This window comes from Colobus angolensis, unplaced genomic scaffold (assembly GCF_000951035.1).
Source record: "Colobus angolensis palliatus isolate OR3802 unplaced genomic scaffold, Cang.pa_1.0 Scaffold113, whole genome shotgun sequence".
Taxonomy (NCBI): Eukaryota; Metazoa; Chordata; class Mammalia; order Primates; family Cercopithecidae; genus Colobus; species Colobus angolensis.
The window spans coordinates 1,198,022-1,209,235 of NW_012112364.1; the positions used below are offsets into that span (position 1 = coordinate 1,198,022).

Genomic DNA, 11,214 nt, shown 5'->3' on the forward strand with positions numbered 1-11,214 from the left:
GCCCACCTATTATCTATATCTTGATTGTGAAACTGCACTACAGTTTTGCAAGATGTTATCAATGTCAAACAGAATACAGTGTATAAGGAATCTTTATTATTTATAACTCCATGTAAATCTGCAATTATCTCAAAATAAAATATTCAATAAAAAAAAAAACAACTCCCATTGTGGCAGTATCAAGAGGTAAGCGAAGGCCAAACCTTCATACAACACCAAACCTGCCACCATCTTTACCTTGGGACGTCAGAGCCTCCAGAACCACCACATAAGCTTCTACTGCTTACCCAGGTCTGTGGTATATTGTTACAGCAAGACAATGGCCTAACACAAATGCTATTACCACTATTATTTTCTGAGTTCGGTTCCATGCATGGTCAAAACAATTCCAAGCTAGTGTATAACACACAAAGAATGGATACTTTAAACAACGTATTTTTTTAGGGTTCAAAAGCAAACTCAGGATCCTGAGCTTAACTGTAATGCAATAGATTACATCCCACTTATTTTTGTAATTTATTTTATATGGCCTGGCACAGTGGCTCACGCCTGTAATCCCAGCGCTGGGAGGCCAAGGCAGGTGGATCACGAGGGCAGGAGTTTGAGACCCGACTGACTAACATGGTGAAGACATGTTAAAGACTCTACTAAAGACACAAAAATTAGCTGAGCATGGTGGCACGCACCTATAATCTCAGCTACTCAAGAGGTCGAGGCAGAATCGCTTGAACCCAGAGGGCAGATGTTGCAGTGAGCCGAGATCATACCATTGCACTCCAACCAGGTTGACAGAGCAAGACTCTGTCTAAAAAAAAAAAAAAATTACTTTATTTCTTCCTTGATGATTTAAGACTATCTTCAAACAAGTACAAATATTTCATACATGATACCTGGCCATTTTCTAACCAATTAAGTAATTTGTTGCACAATAAGCTACCTTACGTCCTTCAGCAAGGAATACATTAAATTTGAACAGTAAAGACATTACATAATGAATGAGGACGCAACTAAAATTTGCTTGAAGTATTTCTTTGGGGGAGAGGACACCACACTTCCACTCAATGAAGAGAAACATTTTTCAGCCCAGAGGTCTTTTATTTTTTTTTTTAACACCTATTATGCCATGAATTCATAGGGAATAGGTTCCAGTAGCTCAGGCTCCTTCCCATTGGTCCTCACAAAGTGTGCTTCTCTGGGTGGAGCAGGCTATTAAAGGAAAAAAACGGGAATAAAATAATTACGTGAAGTGTTATATCTCAACCTTAAAAGTGCTCTCAGGACCAATGAAACCTACACCAAATTCTCACCTGGCGCTTCAGTTGAACCCAGGTACCTTTCTCTTTGGCTTCTTTCTTTTTCTGATCATTTTCTTTCACGCGTTTCAGGAAGCTATCTCGGCTCTTAGAGTGTTTAATGTGCTCAATACGCACATTAATTCTCTTGGCAAGAATCTTGCCCCTGAACAGGGCAGAAATTCTTGTAAGTGCTTTATCAGAAATATAACAGAAATGTAGAAAACTTTTTGCAGTTTCATTTATTAAACAAACCATGAACCTTTTATCCAGATACGACAAACAAAAAAGTATGACTTGATTACTTTACAATCAATTATTAATCATATCAGAAGAAGCCTTGCAGAGACCATCCCTACTTTCAACTCTCTTTGATGAGATGACAGCCTCTTAAACTCTAGTAATCTAACCCAAACCAGATTGCTAATAAATTTTAAAATTTTCTCTTTTTATTCTATAAAAACTGCTCGGCCGGGCGCGGTGGCTCACGCCTGTAATCCCAGCACTTTGGGAGGCCGAGGCAGGCGATCACGAGGTCAGGAGATCAAGACCATCCTGGTTGCCACAGTGAAACCCCATCTCCACTAAAAATACAAAAAAATTAGCCGGGCGTGGTGGTGGGCACCTGTAGTCCCGGCTACTCGATGCTGAGGCAGGAGAATGGCATGAACCTAGGAGGCGGAGCTTGTAGTGAGCAGAGATCCCACTATTGCACTCCAGCCAGGGTGACAGAACAAGACTCCGTCTCAAAAAAAAACAAAAAAAACTGCTTGGTAACAAACTGTGTTAAGACTTCCCAATAAATCTATTTCAATTTGTTTCCTCTGACAGGATACAAGACAAACACCCAGTTTGCCTGAGTTTTAAAAGGATATTTCCTTTGCCCCACTTGAATGACCAATAAAGACATAAGTCCAATTGGCAAAGTGAAAAGGGGGTGTGAGGGAACACTGGTTGGCTGCAAAGAACTACAACACTACTTACTTAACTTGTTTGTTTACAACAATGCCAACAGCATGCTGGGTAACGTTGTAGACTCTCCCAGTTTTGCCATGGTAACACTTGTGGGGCATTCCTTTTTGAACAGTACCCATTCCCTGTTAAAGAGACAAATGTTATATACCAGCATTTCCCTTTCCTTTAAAAATCTGACTTTAAGTAACTAAGATATTCTAAGATTTCCTTCAAATGGCAACTCAAGAGCTTTCAGAGCCGGTGAAATGTGTTTTTCACATTGCTTCAAGCAATCAAAAAAAACCAATCATCATTAAGCTCTAGAGTGCCAGGATACATTTAAATACAGGTCACAGAAGAACACAGCTTTCACTAGGAGGGTTTTTAATCATAGTAACAGTAATCTTCATCAATAGTTAAACTTTGCACTAAGGCATTCCCTTCCAACTTGACAAACTCTTAATTTCCCACCCTATCACCCAATTTCCACTTGTTGTTAACTCCAAGCAGGTAATGAGGAAAATTTAAATTCTGCTAAAGAATAGCACTTTAAAAAATCCATTCTAGGCTGTGTGTGGTGGCTCACGCCTGCAATAATCCCAGCACATTGGGAGGCTGAATCGGGCGGATCATCCGAGGTGTTCGAGGCCAGCCTGACCAACATGGAGAAACCCTATCTCTACTAAAAATACAAAATTAGCCAGGCATCATGGCACATGCCCGTAATCCCAGCCATTTGGAAGGCTGAGGCAGGAGAATCGCTTGAACCCGGAAGGGAAGCGGAGGTCGAGGTGGGATCGTGCCATTCACTGCACTCCAGCCTGAGCAACAAGAGTGAAACTGAGTCTCAAAAAAAAAAAAAAAAAATCCATTCTGTACTCTTACAGATGCAATATACACTATTTGAATTCCTACACTAGATTAAATCCAACTTTTCTAACTTCGTAGTGTTTTCCCAATTTTATGTTTACCTTGATGTCTACAATATCACCTTTCTTATAGATTCGCATATACGTGGCCAAAGGAACAACTCCTGCAAAAATAAATTTGGTACAGTGAATACTAAGGCTAAAAGTCTAGAGTAAAAGAAATGAAATTTCGCTAGCTTTTAACACATCATTTTTGATGATTACATACTTAATATCTTGCCAATGGATAATTTCTCCTGAAAGCAAAATCAGCCTACTAAATTACAACCTCTCTCCAAAGTTTAATCTTGCATCAATATTTAGTCACAAAATTACCATATAAACTTCATGCTTATTTATCACAAAATAAGTTGGGTAGACGCTAATTATTTAATGCTATTGATACACATTCTATGAACTACAACACATGTTGAACACAACAGAACACAAATACGTGCCATGCTTCTCTAAAGGAAGGTAAACCTACTTACCATGTTTTCTAAAAGGCCTAGAGAACATATATCGGGTGCCTCTCCTCTTTCCCTTTGTGTTCGTCATTTTGGCGAATTACTGAAACCAGAAAGCGTAACAGTCAAATGCAAATGAAAATTGGCATTTGCCCCAAACCCCTGTAATTTCAAATGTTCGCATGTCAGTAGCAAAGTGAGAAATGCAAACTGAAAGCTGGGTCACTAAGCAATTAGTTCTGTTGAAAGGTTAAAAAACCGTTATTTTAGCAAGTAAGGTCTTTTGGCAAAACTGCCCAAGTTCTACAACATCAAAACTCTTAAGTAGCAGAACTCGATACGAGAATCCAAACTAGTACCCTTTCTCTAAGAGAATATAAAAATACAACAGGACTTCTACCACACTCTATCTGTAGACCCCAATCTGGAATGCCAAAGGCATGTAATTGGTAACTATAAGATAATTTATTGGAGAACACAAGAAAACAGCCTTACATTTTTACGTGAATTAAATCTTTCTTGTCAACCAAATTTTCCGTGATGGTGTATCTCAAACAGCATCTATTCATCAGAAATCTCAAGTCACTTCACATTTCTGATTACTTACTACGAAATGTATACAGGGTAGAAGAGAGGGGAACCCAGGCTTTATAATCACTGACCTAAATTTGACATAGGCTCTGCCACTTACTAGCTGCGAAATCCACATTTCATCTCTCATCTTCATTTGTGAAATAGGGGTGAACACTTCCATAACTGAGATAACATCTACAAAGAACTCAGCAATGCATGGCCCCTGTAAAGTACTCAGTAGTAACTGGCAGCTAATTTATCATTATCTAAGAATTCACCCACATGTAGGCATTTAGAAATTAACCTTTCCTTTTGTTTCCCAAAAAGGCCAAAACAATAGTTTTCATGGCTCTTTAGTCATTACAGGGCAGAAGTGCCATTCCTGGCTATTACTGCTACCATAAGGTAAAATACAGCAGTCAGGCTTAACGTGTTGACAACATTCTAACACAATGTGGTTTCTAAATTTACTAACAATCCTTTAAGAATGGCTCCCAAAGTACCATTTGTATAAAAACTGTATAGCAAGGAGACATGTTTCACCTAAGTCACCAAAGCCAAACCATTGTTACAATGGATGAACCCTTTAAATGCCAGGTACCCTGTTCTAATCCCCAAAACCTTTAGACGTGTATAAAGTTCCAAAAACTTGTGGTAAGTTAGTATACAAGGAGTGGTACTGTGTAGATTCAAGTCACTCTGTGGAATCACCAAGTGGCAGAACCAGTTAACTCATTCCTGATTCCAGAGCCCACAGTCCTCCACTAGATTCACCTTGCTGAGTTTGGAATCCATTTTCCGCATGGACCCCATAAACTTAACACTGAAGGCACTTTTCAAAACGATGCTTTACAGTCTGTAACAGTATTAAAATCATGGCAACTAGGATTCACTCTAAACAGCAACCTGCAGACTGTTAACATCCTCAAACAGACAAAATGATGAACTACGGATTGTTTCCCTTCACTCAAAGCATGCTGCCCGAGAATTCGCACAACAGCATCTCCTCTTGGTGCAAATATTGGTGTTGCAACGTCAGAACACTTTCCCTTCGTCCAATCACCATGTGGGGTCAAAATTTTAAAAACAGTCGGAAATCGTCTTAACTTTTAAGTTAAGACTGCTCTTAGTTAATCGCATTAACTAAGAGCAGTGAGGTTTCACTACCCAGGCCGACCCGGGACCCACACTCCGACCAAGGGCCCGGGTTTTCACACTTGTAGGCCTCACAGCAGATTAAAACCGACGCCTGACTAAATCCATTCCTACTACCCCTTAAGTCCTCACCCAACACCATCACAAGATTAGGAATAAAAACGCCACACTGAAAAGAGTTAGAAAGGCATCAGGCCACGCGGCCCCCACACAGCCTATGTGAGAGGGTCACCCACGGTACCAGAGATGCAGCCACGGGGACATAAAACGAAGTCTTTTAAAGATTAACTCGAGTCACCTCACCCAAAGCGACTCAGTCTCGTCTTTCTCACAAATGCGCCCCCGCAGGGCCGCGATATCGCAGTCCGGTTCTCAGCCCACGGCCCAGGCCCGACCCGGTGCACGCTGCTCCCCGTCTGGCAGAACGTGGTTTAACCCGCCCATGCCAATGGACCTCAAACAGGTTAGACAGTCTCCCCACGGTACCAGTGGGCGAGCTCTGAGGCCACAAGGTTGCAGTTCACGTCTGTCGAACACTTAGCGCCCGGGAGCCACGCGCAGGCCCTACCTGGAAGATGGCGGTTCCGGCCGAAAGGAAAGAGGCGGGGCCGCGGCGCGCGCCTTACAAGGGCCTGTGGGCTGCCCACGGCGCTGCCTGAGGGAAACGCCCACAGAAAGCGACTCCTTTCTAGGGAAGAAGATTGTCTCCGAGAACACAGAAAGTCTGTGAGGCTATTTTCTTTTCTTGCGAAAGAAGGACAACCGGCCAACACAAGCCGACACTTGTATCGTGTCACACAGCCCGGAAAGGGGCCTTCAAGGACGACCAACAGGACGCCGACGACCCGAGCGTGCTTACGTCGTCCTTTGCGTCACCGCTTACGCCGGAAGTTCTCGTGTTTCCACGTCTCCTAGGCGGATACTGCGGGTGGAGCTGCGGAAAGTGCTCGTAGTAGTTGCTTACTTGTTTGCAGAAATAATTGCGTGGGTACGAAAGTCAAACGAGAATGAAGCAAGTATATTATCTAGTTTGTATGTCTTTAAATAGTTTATCCTCCACACACGTCTAAACATACGCACCTGCTAAGTAGGTGCGCAAACGTTAAAACTTCTTTGGAAAGCAATTTGGCAAAATCTAGTAAAAGAAGATTTTCAATTACTATACCCTAGCACTCTGCTCCTACCTATACGTCTTGTAGAAACGTTGGTAAGAACGAGGATGTATGTAACAGCGCTGTGGGTAGAAGCAAAAAATTAGAAACGTCCATCAATAAGAGAATAAATACCTTATGGGATGTTAATTAGGATGTAGTATTATACGCCCAGAAAAGAAGACTGAACTCAGAAATGTGATGAGGCAAAAAGAGAAAGATGTGGAAAAATAAATAGTATGACAATTCATGTGCATTCAACTCTAAAACTTGTAAAATAAGCTATATATTGCTTAGTTATGTATACATATGTAGTTAAAGTAGTCAAGAATACAAGAGAATGAAAATCAAATTGAGAAAAGCGGTCATATCTGGTAAGGAGGGGACAAGAAAGGGAGGCTTTAACTGTATTGGCCATTATTAAACCGGGTGTCAAATATAGGGGTGGCCATTGTTTTATTCACTACACCTTTAAAAATAGGTATTATTTTCTTAATGTAGTTTATTTTTAAGGCTGTTTTAGTTTTTTTTTTTAAGTTGAGATAATCCCATATACACAGCATCCGGTTTCCCATATTATTAACATTTCATGCTAATGTGGTAATTCGTTGCAATTAATGAACCGATATTTTACACTATTAACTAAGGTTCACATTTTATTCAGATTTCCTTCGGTTTTACCCAATACCCTTTTTCTGTTCCAAGATTCCATTCTTTTAGTTACCATGTCTCCTTAGATGCCTCCTGTGGCTGTGGCAGTTTCTCAGACTTTCGTTACTTTTGGTGACCTTGAGAGTTTTGAGGAGTACTGGTCATGTATTTTGTAGGATGTCCTAATCATGGAATTTGTGTGATTTTTTTTTATCATGATTATACGTATTTTCAGGATGCATTTTTAAAAAGTCATCTAAGTAACAAAATCCCTTATCAGACTGAATATAAATAATATCGTCCAATCGCTTTTGAAGTTGGCATTTCTTCGACTCACTCTCCTGATGCACCTGCAAGTTGTAATTTCTAAGAACTGCATTATCACCATTTTTAAAAAGTGTACATTCTGTGACCACCGTCATCAGCACTTACATCATTTGCTGAAGAACTGGAGGAGGAATAGGAATAGGATTCGTTCAATACATTGACTCCTCCTGACCTTCACTGTAACCATTAGCCCTTGGCTTCTAGATTGTCTTTATTCAACTGAATTTTCTGTAGCTCATCATTACAATCACTCTCTTAGAACTCACTACCTCAGGTCACTTTTCCTTTGCCATTACTTTCTTTGTTTCTTTGAGAGGGAATTTCGTTCTCGTTGCCCAGGCAGGAGTGCAGTGGCGCGATCTTGGGTCACCACAACCTGTGCCTGGCGGATTCAAGCGATTCTCCTGCCTCAGCCTCAGGAGGAATAGCTGGGATTGCAGGCATGCGCCACCACACCCGGCTGGTTTTTTTATTTTTAGTAGCGACGGGATTTCACCATGTTGGCCAGGTTGGTCGTCAACTTCTGACCTCAGATGATCCACCCGCCTCCACCTCCCAAAGTGCTGGGATTACAGGCGTGAGCCACCGCGCCTGGCCCCCATCACTTTCTTAACACATGCAGAACCTTGGATAAATGCAACCATGACAGTACCTCCACAGCTGAGCACCGTTGAAGAAAATCTTGTAGACAGGTCGTCTGGTGTGATGACAAATCAGAAACTAGTCATCCAAGCACTATATTTTCTTGCACTTAGAAATGTATTTTTGAGCCCATGGAGTGTTTTAAAAATTAACATATCAAAAAAAAAAAAAGATTTCTGGCTTCCCTTGGAAAATGAGGAGATCTGGTGGCACAGAGCTGCTAGGCTTGGTGGCAGCACTCCAGTGGTTGCCCCTTTAGATGGGGCATGCGCTCTTGAGTTTCTTCGTCACTTAGCCTGCTTCAGCCGTTTACCTACCTGGCCCCTGTTGGCATTTGTGTTTGTAGCCCCTCCCATAAATTCATGATCAACCCTTAACAAATGGGTACTCTGCTGTTTAGCATCCCCACTGCAGTTCCCCAGTTAATTTGCTTACCTGCTGTCAAAAAAAAGTTAAGCTTTTACCTGATTACAGTTAGTTTTATTCAGAAGTCTCACTGAGGACTGTAGACCAAGGTTTATACCCCAAGGACAGTTCTTTCACAGGGCTCCAAAGTGGTGTTTCAGCCCATTGCTTCTATGTAGGTTGTGAGGGTTCTGTATGTGTGAAATCTCATTAAAGTTTCGGTGTAAGAGTACATCAGTTTATAGATGACTAAAGTAAATTGGTTATAGATTGTAGAAGCATAATCACTAACCCTGTCAGACATCTTCATGTAGGAAAAGGCAAGGTCAAGTTGATTTACTGTTTCAGGAACGTTGTAACTCAGGCAAGTGACACGGGGGCCCCTGTGCTCTATCCTGTTTTAAGATTCTTCCTGAGGAGCTGACTTTCATCACAGTCAGGGGTTCAAGCAGAAATAAGCAAACCTGGCTTCTTAACGTTTTCTATTTTGTTTCACATTACTCTGTTTAAAAATTATTTCACATCATTTCTTTGATTATCAAACCTTCCTTTCTCGCACCTTTCTTTCACTGTTTTCTCCATCTGTGTAAACATGCTGTATATGTTTTTTTCTGAACTGTTTGAGAGTAGGTCACATATATCTTTTCGTCTTTAGGCCATGTAATGTACTCATTTGTGTCTCCTAAGAATAAGGACGTTGTCTTATATAACCACAGTACATTTATCAAATTCAGGAAACTAAACAGTGATACAATGCTTGTATCAACTTTTTTTTTTTTTTTTTTTTGGACAGGGTCTTGCTTTATGGCCCAGGCTGGGGTGCGGTGATATGATCCTAGCTCACTACAGTCTCCACCTCGTACGCTCAAGCCATCTTCCCACCTCAGCCTCCCAAGTAACTAGGACCACAGGTGCCACCACACCCAACTAATTTTTTAATTTTTTGTAGCGACGGAGTTTCACCATGTGGCCCAGGCTGGTCTTGAACTCCTGAGCTCAAGTGATCTGCCTGCCTCAGCCTCCTAAAGTGTTGGGATTACAGGCTCCTGGCCAGTATCACATTTACAATCCACATTTCAAATGTCAGTTGTCCCAATAATGTCCTTTATGGCATTTTTTTCTTTACATAATCCAGTCAGAAATCATATGTTGTGTTTATTAAGAGTCACTGTGTGTCTCTTAGCTTTTAATCTGAAGCACTTCGGCCTTTTCTTGCCTTACGTGACATTCGTGTTTTTCGAGTCTGCAGGTCAGTAGTATTTGCCCTGGTATAAGCAGTGTTTTCTCCCTTATGTGCCATCTGTTTGCATGAAGATCATGCAAATATCCTGCTCTAAACAAACTTTCCCTCCTGGATTAAGTATTCATCAATGCTTCTCGCAATTTTTACTGTGATGGTTACAAAGCGGTGATTTTCCAGCTCCACTTCTACCTCCACATTAAGGAAAGGCCCTTCCGTTTTTCCCCATTCGTTTATTTTATTCGTTCGTTTATTTGTCTAAATGTTAACCTCTTTTCCCTTTCCCTCTAAACCAATTGTGTTCCTTAGGGATGTCAGAGTCTCCTTTAAAGGACAAGGCAGAAAGTGAGAGGGTAGAGCCCAGGCCCCTCCCCCTTGCTGCTGCCTGAGGAGTGCTGCATTTATCTGCTTCCTAGTAAGGTTCATGTAAGATTTCATTTACAAAACAAGCAGTCTGCTACTTTTTTAAAAGTTTGAAAACCACTATCTTAAATAAATATCCTCCGTGCCCATTACAAAAAAAGAAAGAAAAAAGAATGCTTAATCTTTTTCTATAGACAGTTGAGAATCTGACTCATTTTAACCAGAGGCATGATGGTGATATTGGTGATAGCTAATATTTCCTGAGGGCTCATTCTATGTGCCAGTAAGCACTTAAAAATATTATCTTACTTAATTCTTACGAAAACTCGTAGGAGGTAACTGGTGGTACCTATTCCCATGCATTTAGAAGATTCTACAGTGTACAAAAGGTTGTTTTTCAGGTTTTTCCATTGCTGTTTTGGGATTGAGCTTTCTCAAGTCACCTACGTCAACAGGCATTTGTCCATCTGTTTTTCAGCTTTCAAAACGTTGCCGTTATTTTTTATCCTCCGCATGCATGTGGTTTAGACATGCGCGCGCACGCACACACGATGGAATTCTAGGAGGGAACAAAATTAGATGAGAGTGTTTAATCCATCATTTTAATCTGGAGCCCCTAGGGATGAATTATTTAGATGCAGGATACCTAATAATTAGTTTAACTCATATATTGTTTTAGCTGAATTGGATGTTGAAGGCATTCCAATACTGAATGAGGAGTTGGGTTATGGAGTGGACATTGGGACATTGTTTTTTAGCTACTCAAACTCTTTCTTTCTTCCTACTAGACCTGTATTTACTTGGGGGCTTTAACTCCTGTCCCATGTGCGTGTTCTTAGGGAGCCACTCCCTACCCACATCAAAACCAAAGGAACCAGAATTGCACTCTCCCTCCTCCGATAAACACAGGGTAGACATCCCTTCCAGTAAGCCCCCTCCCTGACTAAAAACAATATTTGATTTCTGATTGATTCATTGATTGATTGAGATGGAATCTTTGCTATGTTATATAGGCAGGTCTTGAACTCCTGGCCTCTAATGATCCTCCCACCTTGACCTCGTAAAGTGCTGGGGTTACAGGCATGA

General features: G+C 41.2%; 1 protein-coding gene across 3 annotated transcripts; it reads right to left on the reverse strand.

The window, feature by feature from the left end:
- Positions 1-1,074: 1,074 nt before the first annotated feature.
- Positions 1,075-6,192, reverse strand: RPL21 (ribosomal protein L21). 3 transcript variants are annotated; one of them, XM_011958450.1, is made up of 6 exons: positions 5,653-5,925; positions 3,646-3,724; positions 3,218-3,279; positions 2,277-2,389; positions 1,308-1,458; positions 1,075-1,206 (listed from the first exon to the last, which is right to left on the reverse strand). In XM_011958450.1, exons 2-6 carry the CDS (start codon positions 3,710-3,712, stop codon positions 1,117-1,119), a joined length of 483 nt encoding a protein of 160 aa, XP_011813840.1. In that variant the 5' UTR covers positions 3,713-3,724; positions 5,653-5,925; the 3' UTR covers positions 1,075-1,116. The 3 variants fall into 3 exon arrangements, with proteins under 3 accessions (XP_011813840.1, XP_011813832.1, XP_011813849.1); XM_011958442.1 differs by having other exon boundaries at positions 1,081-1,206; positions 5,918-6,192; XM_011958459.1 differs by having other exon boundaries at positions 1,081-1,206; positions 5,804-5,906.
- Positions 6,193-11,214: the final 5,022 nt, after the last annotated feature.

What these genes read in the sequence shown, in the direction of transcription:
- RPL21 (XM_011958450.1), bottom strand. Translation starts at nt 3,712, where the DNA reads ATGACGAACACAAAGGGAAAGAGGAGAGGCACCCGATATATGTTCTCT. An exon ending in TAGGCCTTTTAGAAAACATG is followed by an intron (nt 3,280 to 3,645) that starts GTAAGTAGGTTT and finishes TTATTTTTGCAG; the next exon opens with GAGTTGTTCCTTTGGCCACG. An exon ending in GGGTTCAACTGAAGCGCCAG is followed by an intron (nt 1,207 to 1,307) that starts GTGAGAATTTGG and finishes TTCCTTTAATAG; the next exon opens with CCTGCTCCACCCAGAGAAGC.